Below are 16,063 nucleotides of genomic sequence, written 5' to 3' on the forward strand. Positions count from 1 at the left end.
CCTCCTTTTAGTTTTCTTACGTATCCAAGTAATGACTTATAATTATGTTTACTCATAAATTATTTATAATTGTGACATATTGGGAGAATATAAAGCTTTCGGAAGCCGGTGGGGGAGGGAATCTTAGAATCCGGAGTCAACCAGTCTTGCAGAGTAGCTCGTCATTCTGTGCATTTCTTTCCATTTTGTTCCTTCGGTAATGAACAGAAAGTGACTCTGGCTCCTGTCGGCCAATAAATAATTGATTAGGAAGCTGTCAGATAACTCTCAAAATCTGGAGCATTTCGCCGGTTGCTGCGGCGCCTGTGGGAATATTGCCGATGGGGCCTCTTTGGGGGTAAACACGTGTTGGCTCTTTGCTCTCTGTCCACGGGCAGGTGGAGACTGAAGGTGGGCCCTGCAGGCTGGAGCGCCCTGCTCCTGGGTCCAGGCGCTGAGCTCTCGGGCGGGTGGCCTGGGAGACCGTCCGCGGTTTTCACGCAGGAAAAGGAGGGAAGGCTGAGTCACTCGAGGGCCTGCTCAGCTGAGAGGCCGCGGCAGGGTCCGCGGGCTGCCCCGTCCCTCCGTGGCTGTGGCTGCCACCCAGCCCAGATGTCTGAGGTCATCCTTGGACCCTGGACCGCTGGAGGGAAGCCTCCAGGGCAGCCGCTGCCCCTCCCCACTCGCCAGGTTAGAGGGAGCGCCTGGGGCCACACCTCCACTTAACCCCCATCCTCTGAGAGGTCCCCGCACGCCTCAGAGAAGCATGGTCCCTCTGTCTCCATAAGCTGCCCACTGCCCCGGGTCCCCGCTATGCGGGGATACACCTGCTTGCCGCCCGGACCCTGCTCACCATCCAGCCAAGGGCGGGGAGTCCATCACCTTTTCTCTCCTCCCTCATTACCCTCACCCTCCCGCCGGGAAATGTCTGCTTCTTTCCCTCTCATCCCCGGTCCCTGTAACGCGGGGCACCCCGCACAGGTGCCATGGATGGGTTCATTGCTCTGAGTCTGGGTCTCCGTGGACACGTCTGGATTGTCCTCAGCTCTGGGCCTGGCTTGCAGGCCGTCTCAGCCTCTTTCTGTCCTCAGCTTCCCAGGTAGCTCCTCCAACCCCTTACTTAACTCTTTTATCCATCTTTCTGTTTACCACCAATGGAAAGCCTCCTTACTCACGTATCTACTAATAACTTCATAGGAAACACCTTTCCCCGTTAATCAATTTCCCAGGTTCTACACCGTTCTCCTTCCTCATGATGCAAATAGTAAACTGATGTCATTTGCAGCTAAGGATATATTTTCTGGAATTTGGGGACCCAAATCCTTTTCCTGCTTTTGGAGCTACAGTACTTTCCGGCGTATAAGACGACTGGACGTATCAGATTTTCCTGGGTTAAAAAGTTGTTTTATACGCTGGAAAATACGGTATATTGGACTATATTGATGGGGTTAGATATATTGGACTACCGTATTTTCCGGCATATATAAAACGACTTTTTAACCCAGGAAAATCTTATACGCCAAGTCGTCTTATACGCCGGAAAATACGGGTATATTTACTGAGACCCTCATTTAACCAATTTCCCTTCTCTCATCTCATTCCCATCCAGGGTAGCTGGACTGCACGGACCTTGGTGGGTTGCAGACCCTGGACAGATGGAATGGAGGAGGAAGCGCTGGCCAGTGAGGGAGGGGAAGGAGGGGGATGGGGACAGACCCACAGATGGCAGCTTGGGTGACGTGGAGCAGGGCTCGGTGACCTGGAGCGGGGCTCCAAAGGGGACAGAAAGGCCGCCTGCTTTTCCAGCCCTGGGCGTCTACCTCCAGCATTTGGCTCTGCTGCCTGGTGCTCTGGCGCGTGCTCTGCCGCCGGGGGCCGCCAGGGGCGCTGTGGCGCGTGCGCTTGCCCTCCCCGCGGGGGCCGCCAAGGGGCGCTGTCGCGCGTGCGCGGCGGCGGGACGTAGGGCGCCGCCCCGTCCCAGCATGCTGTGCGGGTAAACAGACATGGCGGGCGAGGGGGACCCGCAGGACGCTGCGCACGACATGGGCAACCACCTGCCGCTGCTGCCTGGTAACCGCCGGCCCGGGCCGGGGCGGGGCGGGGCGGCGCGGGGCTGCAGGCGCGTGTCCGGAGCCCGCGGGCTGGCGCGGGGGTCGCCTGGGGCGGGGCTCGGGGCTCGGGGCCGGGGCTGGGCGAGGCCGGGCGGGGCGCGGGGGCCGGGCCGCGGCCGTCACCTCCTGGGCGCCCTCCCTTCGGGGTGACAGCCCGCGTGCCCCGAGCGCGCACGTCTCCGCCGGGCCCGGCCGCACTGTCACTGCCCCCGGCGACCTGACGGACGGCCCCAGCCCGCGTCTTAATTGTGCAGACTCGCTGCGTGCGGGGCGCGGCCGCCCTCCAGGTGCCTCAGTCCCTCCAGCCCCCGCGGTGTCGGGTGGGAGGTGGAGGCGGCGGCGCTCGGCCTCGCCCTCCCGGGAGTTTGACTGTGTCCAGGGCCACCTCGGGGCGCGCTCGGTCCTCAGAGGCGCGGGAGGGTGCGGGGGGCGTCTGGAGACGTCTGGAAGCGCGTGCCCGGGGCGGGGCTGTGCAAGCTCAGGCCCGCAGGTGGGGAGGGAGAGGGACAGGAAGGAGTGGTTGGGTGCCTGCATCTCCTGCCGCTGGGTTGGGGGGTTTCTGTGCAGGAAACAGTTGTGGTTCAGGCAGTTGCCTAAGGAAAGCTGTGCGTGGAGGGTAGTTTGTGCACCGGGAGTGGCGTGGTTTGGAGGCGGAAGAGGCTAAGGGCACGCACACCATGCAGGGGGACCCACTGTGCACAAATAAACGCGAGGCGAGTCGGGGGGGTTCTGGAGCCAGCAGCTGAACTGACCTGAAGCTCAGTGTGTCAGCGCTCCCCGCCATCAGCCATCCGCCGCTCAGCACCTGCCACACCGAGTGCCAGGGAGGACGGCTCCTGAGTGACCCGGTCTGGGACTTCACTCCGCTGGTTCCCAACAGTTAGGGTTTGTCCAAAAGTCAGAGGGAGAGGCCCAAGAGCTTGTAGATGTGATAATAGTGCTTTTCTGAATCATAGGGGAATTTTAAAAAATGTATCTTTATTGTTGAAAGTGTAACAGATGTCCCCTTTGCATATGGGGATTGTTTGTAAGGAAACATTGGGTTGTCCATAACCCCATGCACTATGAATTGCTTCCAAGAATAATCCTCTTTAAGTGCCAAGGAAATAGCTAACTATTTAAGATGCAAAGAATCTATCTTGGCCAAGGAAACACTGTCCGATAAACAGGCCCATAGGGGAAGTGGGGTTCAGCCTTATTTATGAGAAAGGCTATACCACAGGGTGTCCCCGAAAAATGCATACACACTTGGAATAATGATTAATTACATGGTTCTTTCTTTTTAGATTTAACCCATTATAATAAATAATTATTCAAAGTGTCTATACATTTTGGGGGGGACACCCCGTATATGTAAGGAAATCATTTGGGGACTAGAAGTCAGAATGGCTGAAATGTGAATTTTAAAACCATGGATTCTAGCCGCGAGCTAACAGCTGACCTGCTCACCTTTCTCTGGCGCTGCTCGCGGGCCTCTCCACAGGCCAAGTGGAAGCCACGCTGTCTGGATTGTAAATAGAAGGAGTTAGATTCAGTTAGATTTTTTTATCATCGGTTTATATTTTTCTTCATCTCTTGGTGAAACATCTGTGCTCTCAGGAGAAATTTGTACTTAAATGAAGTGACAGACTACTGACCGTGAGAATGTAAGGTGAAATAATGCTGCGCTCTTTGCCAAAGCCTTCTAGCTAGTTCCTAGGGATCCACACCAAGCCCAAGGCAGTTCCCCTATTGCTAGGCACGTGTGCCTTCTAGCCAGGGACCTCGCTGGAGGTGGTTTGATTTCAGTAATGATGTGCACAAAGGAAGTGACTCTGGGATGACGTTTTATCTACTTAGAAGGTTCTTTGGGGCATTTAGAAATATAGGAAAATGAGTCGAAATGAGATGCACTAAATCGTTATGGTTATTCTAGGCCAGGGCCTCGCCTGGCTCCGTGACATTTGGGCTGGAGACTTCTCTGTTTGGGGGACTGTCCTGTGGCTCGGTCAGCAGCATCCCTGGTCGCACCACTCGATCCTGGCAGGGCTCCCGTAGTCCTGACAACCAAAATTATTTCCAGACGTTTCCCACATCCCCTGAGGGGCACTCCCTCTACCCCCGCAGTGGAGCAGCCCTGGTGGGGGTAGGAGTCGCCTGAGAAGGACAGATCCCGTTTGAGAGACAGCACCTCTTCAGAGCAGCTTTTTCTAACTTTCACACCCATCGTTAGTGACGTCAGGGTTTAAGTAGGTCAGCTTGACTCTCCTAACTCACATGTTACGTGTGGAGAAAGCTTTCTGAGGCATTTCTTTTAAAATGTTTCATGTTGCATGCAAGCTGTAAAATTCCAAAGCAGAATGTGTATGGAGATGCTTGCAGGCATTTCCTTTGCAGACAGTGAGTGATAGCCTGGGAGATGAAGTCACCGCCATGGAGGTCCTTCCGCCCGGGCATGTGCGGTCATGAGTGGGCCTCCCCTCCTTCCTGTTTCCTGTAGGAATCATTAAAGTGAAAGTTTGAAAGAACCTTACAGATTGTCTTACTCATTCCTGTCACTCTTCAGATGAGGAAACTCCAGTTCAGTCAGCTGGAACGGGTTGCCTTGCGTGTCTCTCACAGAAGGGTTCCAGCAGTGTGTGCAGATGCCCCTTTAAGGGGGGACCCCGTACCCCTGCAGCGGGGGCTGGGCCAAGTGCGTTCCTTCCCCAGGGAGGTCACCGTGGAGCAGCCCCACACACACGGCCTCGGCCGGGTGGTCCGGTCGGCAGCTGCCGTGTTGATCCGTCACATTGGCAGCCTTTCACCTCGGTGGTCTTCCTCCCGGAACTCGTAACCTCCGTCTCATCCTGAGGACACATCAACAAAGGGCCCGACAGAACTCCAGCTGGAGAGCCCGGAGCCGGCGGGGCCAGGGAGACAGTGCCTGTAGCGTGGCCTCCTGGGTGGGCCCTGGAGCAGTGAGGGGACTTAGTGCAAACCAGGGAAACCAGATAAAGGGGCGCGAGCCAGCCGACTCCTCAGGGAGCCACGCTCGCTCTGGAAGTGGATGTGAGGAGGACAGGAGCGCAGCTTTTCTGTAACCCTTAAGCTTTCCTCAAACAGGACCCTGGCCAAAAGCAGTAGAAAGAGGCAGAGCCTGGGCCAGGCCCCGGCCCTGCGGCCTCTCACCGGCCTCCTCACCGTCTGCAGGGATCCCAGGCGGGAGTGGGCTCAGAACCCTGTCCTCCAGGGCTCAGACCTCGGGAAGGGTTGTGCCTGTGGGAGGGCGCGCAGCGCGGACGTTGTCAGCATCCGTTTGTGCTCACGTGTCTGGTTTCTTCTCACACGTTCTTTTCCAGCAGAGAACGAGGAAGAAGATGAACTTGAAATGGAAGTTGAAGACCAGGATAGCAAAGAAGCCAGAAAACCAAGTGTCATAAACTTTGACACCAGCCTGCCCACGTCGCACACGGTACGTAGCTCCGCGGACGGTTACCTGCAGGTGAAAGTTCTCAGCTGGGGGACCGGGCGGAGCCTCGCTAGCGCTGCTCACACCAGAGCCTGGGGGGGACGTGGGTGGGACGTGGGGGGGGGGGAGCACAGAGCCGCTCCCTGGGACTCTCCAGCAGTTTCGCGCCGCCTCCTGCGGTCACCCTTTGAGGAGTTGTCCCCCTTCCTGTGTGTGTCTGCTGGTCGTGGAGCCACTAAGTTCCTTATTCTCTGCACCAGTAGGTGCGGGGGCGCTGCTTAACCTACTGACCTCTGACCCTGTCGTTTGTGATATTTGGGCACAGAGATGTTCTTATCTCCGTCAAAATAAAGTCTTTTGAACCAGAAGAATGGTCTTGAAATTCTAAGAGCCAGAACTAGACTTGGTGGGGGATGCTGATGCCCCAGGTTCATTGTTATTTGAGCAGATGTCAGTGCCCTCTGTTCATGTTTCCCTGGTTTGGCTTGAGTCTGTTGCGTGTGCGTGTGACGCCGCGTGACGCCCGCGTCTGCCCGCAGTACCTGGGGGCCGACATGGAGGAGTTCCACGGCAGGACGCTGCACGACGACGACAGCTGCCAGGTGATCCCGGTGCTGCCGCAGGTGGCCATGGTGCTCATCCCGGGGCAGACGCTGCCCCTGCAGCTCTTCAGCCCGCAGGAGGTCAGCATGGTGCGCAGCCTGATCCAGAAGGACCGGACCTTCGCCGTGCTCGCGTACAGGTGGGCCTCCACGGCGAGGAACGAGCTTGGGAGGCGGCCTGCGTGGCAGAGGGAGGCCTCTCGGTCGGTGTCGGGATGGCTGGTGCCCAGAGGCTGCTCTCAGTTCCCGAGGTGTGCGGGGCACAGGAGCGTTTGCTCGGGGACGGCGTGGGTCACCGCGAGCCCTGGTCGCTCTCGGACGGGAAACCTGTTCGTTCTTACGTGTGCTCCCGCTGTACGCGGCGAGCCGCCTTCCCCGGGCAGCATTCGGGTGGCTTTGCAGTGAGGGTCCATTACTATAAGTTGTCTTCCCGGGTGCATTGCTTTCGTCAGCTTTGCGTATTTAAAAATTAAAATTCCATGTTCCAAACTGTTCCCTTCTGCAATCTGCCCGGAAGTAACGTACAGGAGAGGGAGGCGCAGTTCGGAACCACCGCGGAGATCTACGCCTACCGGGAAGAGCAGGACTTTGGAATCGAGGTGGTGAAAGTGAAAGCGGTCGGAAGACAGAGGTTCAAGGTCCTGGAGCTGAGGACACAGTCGGACGGGTAAGAGACGCCGCCTCTCACAGCTGAGCAGACGTCTCAGAACGACGTGTGGTGTGTTTCTCATATTTCTTTACTCCACTCACCTTCCAACTTCCTAACTTTTGACTAGTTCTCTTTCCCTGGAAGCTGTGGCCAGTGGTTCCCAAGTTTGCTGTGCGTCAGCCACCTGGGATGTTTGTAAAACTGCAGCAGCCTGAGCGCCTGCCTCATCCATCCTGGGAGCCCCTCCCTCAGGGTCCCGGGGACTCGGGGCTCCCTGGAGGTCAGAGCAGTAGGCAGACCCACAGGGCGGGGCCAGTGGGCGTGGCTCTGGATGGAAGGCCTCTCAGCAGAGAACGGGTGGAGCTCAGAGACTCCTGGGCCTTCTGACGTTGAGGAGTTCTGGGTATTCGGTGTCACCAGTTACTCGGCTCAGCTCTTATAAGGAACTAGTGACCCGTCAGGGGACCTGGCGTGCCGCCCCAATGCCCCGCCTCTGGGCCGTGCAGAGTGGCCACCGGCCCTGCCCCCGCAGCGTGCATATGGGGCTTGGAAACCTGGCAGAAGCCACGTGAAGTGGACGCCGGAATCCCCACGCCCCCACAGGGCCGCAGGAACCCTGGTGGAAGCCGCACGGAGTAGCCGCTGGCCCTGACCCCGCTGCCCCACCCCTGCTGTGGGCGCCGCCATCTTGTGACGGCATTAGGTGTGAGGGTTAATTTGCTTATTACCTCATTATATAGGAGGATAATGAACTCATCTTTAAAATCTAGTCCACCTTAATTTATCCTTTTTTAAAACACACACACACACATACACTAGCATTTGTCCTGATTCCTGTGGCATCTCTCTCGGGCGTGGCCCTGGACTCTGGCACAGGTGACTCCCTGTGGAGAAGGATGCAGGTTCAGGGTTCTGCCCAGGACACTCCCTGTGGAGACATCATAGCGCGAACACACCTCGCTGTCACAGGACGCCTGTCTGTCTCCCTCGGGGGATGAGTGCTCGAGGACAATGGCTGAGACTTTGCCTCCACACTGAGGCCCAGACCTTCCGCCTGAGCGGGTGGAGTGTGTCCCGCGGGCCCTGCCCTGCGACACTGAGCGAGCTGATTGCACGAACAGCTCCGTTCTCAGAGTGCTTCCTGGCCTCGTGCGTATAAAATATTGATTATTAGTGAACACTGTGTTCCAGAAGCCGTAATGGAAACTGACTTGGGGAAGTGTATTTCTGAGCCTGTGTTGGTATCAGTGACTTTGATTGTGGGAAAACCATTTGACCACAAGAGGGCAGCAGACCATTAACTCTGACAGCAGGTCACGGCATATCCACCTGAGGAGCGTGCAGCCGGGCTGGGCGAGATGTGGAGGGCAAGGTCTCCCCCGTGGTCCCCAGGCCCCCGCTGAGATGCTTGCGGGGCGAGGCTGTCGGCATGGAAGGGCTGACACGGGACACTGCAGACCTAAGCATGGTACCGAGGGGTCTGACTCCGGGCAGCGCTCAATGTGCCGCTTGACCTGCCGGCTGGCCGGCGCCTCGTCCAGCACAGCTCGGAGTGCACTGGCGCCTCCTGGTCGCCGGGCCTGCACGCCCCCAAGCAAACCGCTGGGCACAGCCTTCACGTGGCCCAGTTCCCAGCGCGGGGCTGTAGCCAGGGTCTCAGTCGTGTTCTGGGAATGGTGGCTTTGCTGTCGTGAGAGTTGAAGTAATTGTTAAGTATGAAAAGATCATCTGTATTTGATCCTTTGCATGTTCAAGCTAAACGTTTGATGAGAAAGGAAATGCACACGGGAGTTAAGATACAAGGACTAATCTGGTCTTTTCAGCTCCTCCTGTCCACGGGGTCTCGTTTTCTGTTCCTTTCTCTCCCCGCTCCTCAGGGCGGGTGATTGGAGGGGGAGAGGGGGGCAGGCAGCCTGGGGAGATGGGACGGCGGGATGGCGGGTGTCTAATTAATTTACAAGCGTCAGGATACGCACTAGTAGTTGGTTACGTGTTGATTTTTTAACTTGGTTTCATTTTTAGCCTGTATATTACCCAAAACATAAAAATCTTCCTCTCTATGCCATCCTGAGATTGAAAATCCATTCTTAGGTTATCTTTGGTTTGAACTTTGGTATGATTTATGAAAAACAGTATGTTCGAAAAACTTTTGTATCTTAACATCAGCATTTGATTATTTTTTAAAAAAGAAAATCTTGAAAACCTTAGTGTTTACTATTAGCCTCATGTTTAGAAACCTAATAGTTCGAGTTAGTTTACCTTCAAAGTGAACCCGTGCCTGGTCCTCGCTCCCAGAATCCAGCAGGCGAAGGTGCGGATCCTGCCCGAGTGTGTGCTGCCCTCCACCATGGCCGCCGTGCAGCTCGAGTCCCTCAACAAGTGCCGGATGGTGCCGGCCGCGCCCGCCTCCCGGGAGGACCGGTGCTCACACAAGTGGTGGCAGAAGTACCAGAAGGTGAGGCGCTGACGTCCACGCTCTGCAGAGACGCAGGCACGTGTCCTGGGGCTAAACCGTTCTTCTCGTAGGAAAACAGCGGATGAAGCCTGTTTCTACTCACTCGTACGATGTGTCCGTTTGAGTAGAAATAGCATTTATGCTCCTGCTACAGGAAAAGATGACTGGATTCTAAATCGGGAGTAAATTGGCTTTTTGAGATGTATCTCTTAAAAGTCTGGAAAGTTTCGTTGTAACCTGATAAACCCTGCGTTGATCGTCCCTTACTCTGTCAAAGAGCGTAGAGAAAGTTTAATGTAAATTCGTATGATTTTCCACGAAGCGTCTCTGGCAGGGTCAGTGTGCACCCCACCCTCCTGTTCTTGGGGTTGAACGCACCCCGTTTCAGACAGGATTCCATTGCAGCTGGCAGGGGCCAGGGTGGGGAGCATCCGGCTCGTGACTGGTTCCTGAGGACGCACAGACCTTGGGATTCTGTGTCTCAGTCCCAGTGTTCTAGAAGATTCCTGTGGGAAAGTTATCCCTAGGAGGCTCCCAGATTCCCGCAGCCTTGAACAGGTTCTGACGGGTGGGCAGTACTGACTGCAGGTTCGCAGGCCGCTGGCCGCTGTGTGCTCTTCAAGCCCGACTCAGCCCTCACTCCCCTGGTTGGCTCCAGCAAGCAGGGCGATGGCAGGGTCGCTGTTGAAGTCGGGGTGGGAGCACACCCCGACGGGACACAGGCTCCTGGACGGGTTTGGGGAACCGAGACCCTGCTCTCAGCTTTGGGGCCGTGGCTTGTTCAGGTCACAGAACCCGGGCGGCATGGAGGGGAGGCCTGAGCCAGGCCTTGCCTTAATCCGCTCCCATGCCACGGTGTCTCTGTTGTGTGGGATCACTTTACCAAGTGACTTTTTCTTCTGTTTTCAGAGAAAATTTCATTGTGCAAATCTGACCTCGTGGCCCCGCTGGCTGTATTCCTTGTATGACGCAGTAAGTGACTCACCTTCGGGGAGAGGGAGAGAGAAACATCCACGATGAGAGAATCATGGATCAGCTGCCTCCTGCACATCCCCACACTGGGGATCGAGCCCGTAACCCGGGCATGTGCCCTGACTGGGAATTGAACTGTGACCTCCTGGTTCCTAGGTCGATGCTCAGCACTGAGCCACGCCAGCCGGGCCTTTCCTGGTTCCTATGCCTGATACCTTCAGGACTAGATACGGAGATGGTTTAGGGTTTGAAGGAAGCCTTTGAAATTGTGTTGGGTCACATAGAGTTACACTTAGAAAATTAAAGATCCTTTAACAGTGTTTTGGACTTTTCTAAACAAATATGTTAACGTCTATCTCCTGGTCCCTAGTTGGTCCCTAGTTGGTGTGCTCACGGTCACATCCACAGTGGTTTTGCTTACGTTGAATGCCCAGCATCACCCCCCCCCCCCCCAAGTAGTGCAGAGTCCCGAGACAGGCTGTCAGAACAGGTAGAGGAATCTGGGTTTGTAGACACAGACTGTGCAGAGCGTGGCTTCTGTGGTTTCTGTCCCTTTCTCTGAGGTTTGGGGTGTCTGTAACATGGGGCAGTGTGGCTGCTGCGCTTGGCACCCAGTCCACACTCCGCACGGTCACTCGTTCCTGGGAGTCACCTGCCCGCGAGTCCCACCTGGGGCTCCACGATAGGTGCTGAGCTCTCGGCACCTGCACAGCCACGAGGGAGACAGGTCACAACCAACACCCAGCACACGGCTTGGCGCGCACACTGAAGGGATGGTGAGCGCTCCTGCGTGCCAGTGCCCGCGGTTCCGGCCTCGGTCCGGTGGAGGCGGAAAGGCTTCCTGGGCAGGAGGAGGCCGGTGCCCCGGAGCCGAGGACGGGCGCTGCCGGGCCAGCGGGGTTTGGGATCCGCTCCCGTGAGAAACGGCTGACACCGGAACGAGGCTTCACTCGCGAGGAATTAATTGCTGCTGAGCGTCTTCGGGTTCTTAGCGCTGAGAAGACAGGGAATTGTCAATGTCTGAGCCTCATTAGGGCCCCTTCTGTTTTACAGGAAACGTTAATGGACAGGATCAAGAAGCAGCTGCGGGAATGGGACGAAAACCTGAGAGAGGACTCTCTTCCTTCCAATCCAATAGGTAGGAAACGTTTGTGGAACGAAACCAAAAACATTCGTTTTCTTAACTAGTGTTTCTGTTAGCTTTGAGAGGTACATACATTCTCTTGCTTTGAGTTTTAAAAAGGCATGCATTTAGGAAGTGAGATAGCAAGGTTTACATGCTGGGAACACCCCGTTCCCAGCAGGGCCTTCCTGAGAAGCTCAGGCTGCCCTCACTGGCTCCATTCACGCCCCTGGAGGCGGGCTGGCTTAACGGAACCCTGTTCTGGGACGTGCACACATCATCCCTGTGCTGTTGGGTGCTGTGCAGCTGTTTTCCTGGTCTCTCAGCAGATAAGCTCCTAGCGTGTTAGACTCTGGGCTTAATTGGAAAGGAGGCACTGGCAGGAACAAGTCAGGGAAGCTGCGATGTAACACTTCCCGAGGACACTGGGCGGCTTGTGCTTCAGTGGCTGTGATGTGAGAAGTGTTCTCTGGAACCCGTAGAGGAGGATTTCGAAAGGACACGCTTCCCCGGTTTAAAACGTGGAAACCTGCCACGTCTCTAAGATTTCTCTTACAGAGTAGCTGCTTGTCTCCCCATTGACGACGTGCTGAGGATCCAGCTCCTGAAGATCGGCAGTGCTGTCCAGCGGCTGCGCTGCGAGCTGGACATCATGAACAAGGTGAGCACGCACCCCGGCGCCAGGCAGCGGGGGAGTGGCTCCGGGGTCCCCCGCGGTGAGGACCAGAAGGAAACAGTGCACCTCGAGGATTCCCCTGGATCTGGGAGCGCCAGCTGTGTGCCTCCCGGGGCGGTGGACCGCCTGTCCGCTCCGTGTGGACGCGGGCCCTGTGGTGTCAGCCGCCGCGGCCCGGAGGCAGTGGTTAGATGTCCGGTGACCTGTGTCGTCACGTCACTGTGTGAGGCAGTTTTCCCACTAATCTCCTCTCAATTTTTTAGTGTACGTCTCTGTGCTGTAAACAATGTCAAGAAACAGAAATAACAACCAAAAACGAAATATTCAGGTGAGATATTTATTACATCTTTAGTAAACTTCTGAGTACATTTCCCAGCTGTCTTCACCAATTATTGTCAAGACTCTTTCCACTGCCCACACTTCGCCTCTAGTCACTCAGCAAGTGCAACGTGAGGGCGGCGGCCTCAGGCTGGGCTCCCGCAGCCCCAGCGCAGGGACCAAGCAGCAGACCGGGCAGTCCTGCGCCCGTCCCTGCTGGAATCGGGGTTCTAGAGCGGTGCTTCCCAGGTGGGGCACACGCCCACGGGGGCAATTTGAGAATGAGTTCTTAACAGTGAATTTTTTGCACTTCTTAAGGTTCTAGGGGTCTCATCTACAGAACATATGTTGTGACCTATTTATGTATTTCTGTTCTCTATTATGTTTTGAAACCTTATTTGGTATTTTTTCATATCATTTCATATTTTTTAACTATTTCTTAAGTGATTTCTTCCTCAGACTTCAACTGTTCTTTCGTTCTTTTATTTTTCTCTTTCATGGATACCATGTGCTTTGGAAGCTCGTTTAGACCAAGTTAATGGCCTTTTAGGCTTCCTCCTCGTGAATAGGGGTTCACTTTTTGAATAATAAGAATTATATGTCACGGGGGGAGGGGAGAAGGGCATAGGATTTTAGAGATGCTTAGGTGGGGCGTGGCCAAAAAAGGTTGGGAACCACTGGTCTAGAATACAGTAAGGACGTACCATGCCTCAGGCTTCACCGTCCCGTCCGGTTAAACATCCGTTTTGCACATTTGGCCCCAGACCAAGCAGGGCATGCTCTGAGCCTGGTCCAGTGCTGAGGGAGTGTTTGAACCGTTTGTGGCAAATTCCTAACTGCTGTCTGCGGCAGGGCTGAGGCCTAGCACTGCCCTCTGGCCCGCGTGGAAGGAACAGTGTGGGCTGAGGCCTAGCACTGCCCTCTGGCCCGCGTGGAAGGAACAGTGTGGGCTGAGGCCTAGCACTGCCCTCTGGCCCGCGTGGAAGGAACAGTGTGGGCTGAGTAAACCTGGGCGACTGCCCACCTGAGGTTCTGTCGCTCTGAGGTTCTGCTTTTACGTAAACAAAGCGAACAGCTCAGAAGTCTTAGCTCTTGTCACCTCGCTCCTTGGTCGGCTTGTAAGAAGTCTGCTGGAACGAGGCTCCCCCATGGTGTGCTGACTGACCCTGTGCCATCTGTTGCAGCCTGTCCCTGTGTGGGCCCATGGCGGCCTACGTGAACCCCCACGGGTACGTGCACGAGACGCTGACCGTGTACAAGGCCTCCAACCTGAACCTGATCGGCCGGCCGTCCACGCAGCACAGCTGGTTTCCTGGGTAACGTTCTGGGCACTGTTTCTTTTGACTTTGCCTTAGTTGGGCACAGATTTCTAAGGAGCATTGCTAGAACTATAGCCCAAAGCAGACCGTGGACTGAAGGGTTCTCTCTACATGCCCTTCATGCCGTGAGGGCTGGCGCCTGGCCAGGGTGTCCTTGCATCGGCTCCCTGACTGTGTGGGGTGGGGAGGAGGGGGGTGGCCCTGCGGGTGCCCTCGGGTTAACTGCACTGCCCGTCCCTGCCACCTGGCAGCCTGGGCGGGTCCCTCAGCCACGTCCTCTTCAAGAACCCTAGTGTGTCTTTTCTGCCAGATCTGGATCAGCCTTTTTCTTTTTTTTTGGACAAAATGAGCCGAGCAGGAATTAGTGGTTTCGCTGCTATAATGGACCTAGAACCATGGCAGTCGGCTTCACCCCCTTTTCAGTCCAAGGGCTAAAACTAGAATTAACGTGTCAACCTCAATTCTAAGGCCGGGAAAAGCCCAGGGGAAAGAGCTGCGGTTCCACGGTTTGGCATGTTTTCCTGGAGAGCAGAAATACCGTGACATATTCTTTACATATATTTATTAGTCATTGACTTCAGAGAGGAAAGGAGAAAGATCAGTGATGAGAGACTATCATTTACCGGCTGCCTCCTGCACGCCCCACACTGGGGATCAAGCCTGCAACCCGGGCCTGTGCCCTGACCAGGAATTGAACTGTGACCTCCTGGTTCATAGGTCGATGCTCAACCACTGAGCCTTCCTGTTTCAGGCTGCAGTTCCGCATGAGAACTGTCCCCGGGCCCTCCCTCCAGGGCAGCTGCTGCGGAGGCGGGCGCCTGTGTGCTCACAGGAGCTGGACCACGCGCCCCGCAGGAACTCGGTGTGAGGAGCGTGCAGCCCAGAGCTCCGTGCTCTCCTTGGTGCTGAGAACAGGGCCCTGGGGCGACTCCCAGCAGGGTCACTCCATAGCTGGAGGCAGAGCTGGCCACGGCTCACCTTCCCTTCGCCCTCCCCGCCGCAGGTTCGCCTGGACGGTCGCCCAGTGCAGGGTCTGCGCCAGCCACGTCGGATGGAAATTCACAGCCACCAAAAAGGACATGTTACCTCAGAAATTTTGGGGTTTGACTCGCTCTGCTCTGCTGCCCACGATCCCGGACACCGAGGACGAGCTGAGCCCCGAGAAAGTGGTGCTCTGCTTGTGAACACGGGAGGGCCCGCTGCTCCACAGGCTGGGGCCCCGGCAGTGCCGCTTCGGGGACCGACCCGCAGAGCGGCCGGGAAGGGGGCAGCCTCTCGGCCACGGGGCTTTGGAGGTGTAGCCTCACCGGCCCTGTGGGCGAGGAAGAGCCGCCGGACGCCTGGTTCTCAGGAACGCCCACCTCCACAGCGTGCCGGGGTCCTGGGCAACCTGGTGTCCGGCGGCTCGTCACTGGCAGACTGCTTCCCGCACAGAGCACGCGACACTGGGATGGAGGGCGACCCTGTGAGGCGCGTGCAGAGTGGCACCCAGTCCCGTTTGAAGGGGTGAGGCGGTGGGGAGGGCTTCAGAGCCCTTTTACTGGCCTTGATTCCTCTCGGCTTCTAGTTTCCCCGAGACCCTGGTTTGTAAATATTAGTTAAGAGAGGCAGCTTGAGCCCCAAAGCAGTTTTCATTTTCTCACGTGTCCGTCAGTAAAACCCAGGATGGGAGCGTCTGCTCAGTGTCTGACTGTGACACTGCGGGTTCCGCTCCAAGCGCAGTCGGAACCTGGGCCACTAAGGAGCAGGCGCTCCGTGCCTCCCCGGGAGGCCACAGGCAGGCGCTGTCTTCCTGGGCTGTACTGTTCAGGGCCGACAGGAAACCTGTACGGAAACGTTAAGAGCAAAAGTAAAACATGTTCTTGGTTTAAGTCACGGGCACCGCCTACGCGAGCAGACGGCGTGGGTGTAAGAAGTAACTTGGAGACGGAGTTCTCTGTGCTGGTTCGCCACCTACCTCTTTGCTTGCACATTGAGGGGTCCCTAGGGTCCCCCCATTGTGTGAGCTACGGTGGTCCCGCTAGTCCTTCGCTGCTTCACCCAATTCACTGGGGAAAGTTCAACTACGGGGGTAAAACGTGAGGCCAAACCAACCTTGTCTTTACCAGACATGCACCCGTGTGGGCTGCCTCGCCCGCACACACCAGTGACCACCCTGCACGTGCCACCTCGTTCCAGACGCCACGTCTGTCCCCGTGCTTTCCTGTGGCCCTGATGACTGCCGGGACCCTGTCCGCCAGTCGCTCTGCACACCCAGCGAGGGCGGGACGCAGCTGTGACATTGCCCCTGAAGGTGTCATCTCAGAATGTCCCTTATTGCTCACTGACACTTGCAAATAAAACTCTTAATAAGTAAACACGTGCATATACTGCTTTAAAGTGTGTTCTACGTGACGGACCTGGACCTGAAGCCGCTAAGCCCGCACCTC

General features: G+C 56.3%; 1 protein-coding gene across 2 annotated transcripts; it reads left to right on the forward strand.

Moving 5' to 3' along the window:
- The first annotated feature begins 1,969 nt into the window (after window positions 1–1,969).
- On the forward strand, window positions 1,970–15,991 carry CRBN (cereblon). 2 transcript variants are annotated; one of them, XM_008155021.3, is made up of 11 exons: window positions 1,970–2,049; window positions 5,411–5,523; window positions 6,060–6,262; window positions 6,640–6,789; window positions 9,067–9,226; window positions 10,136–10,198; window positions 11,252–11,336; window positions 11,867–11,982; window positions 12,261–12,325; window positions 13,500–13,631; window positions 14,638–15,991. In XM_008155021.3, exons 1-11 carry the CDS (start codon window positions 1,983–1,985, stop codon window positions 14,816–14,818), a joined length of 1,335 nt encoding a protein of 444 aa, XP_008153243.1. In that variant the 5' UTR covers window positions 1,970–1,982; the 3' UTR covers window positions 14,819–15,991. The 2 variants fall into 2 exon arrangements, with proteins under 2 accessions (XP_008153243.1, XP_054585413.1); XM_054729438.1 differs by having other exon boundaries at window positions 5,414–5,523.
- The last annotated feature ends 72 nt before the right edge of the window (window positions 15,992–16,063 follow it).

Source organism: Eptesicus fuscus, chromosome 18, assembly GCF_027574615.1.
Source record: "Eptesicus fuscus isolate TK198812 chromosome 18, DD_ASM_mEF_20220401, whole genome shotgun sequence".
Taxonomy (NCBI): domain Eukaryota; kingdom Metazoa; phylum Chordata; class Mammalia; order Chiroptera; family Vespertilionidae; genus Eptesicus; species Eptesicus fuscus.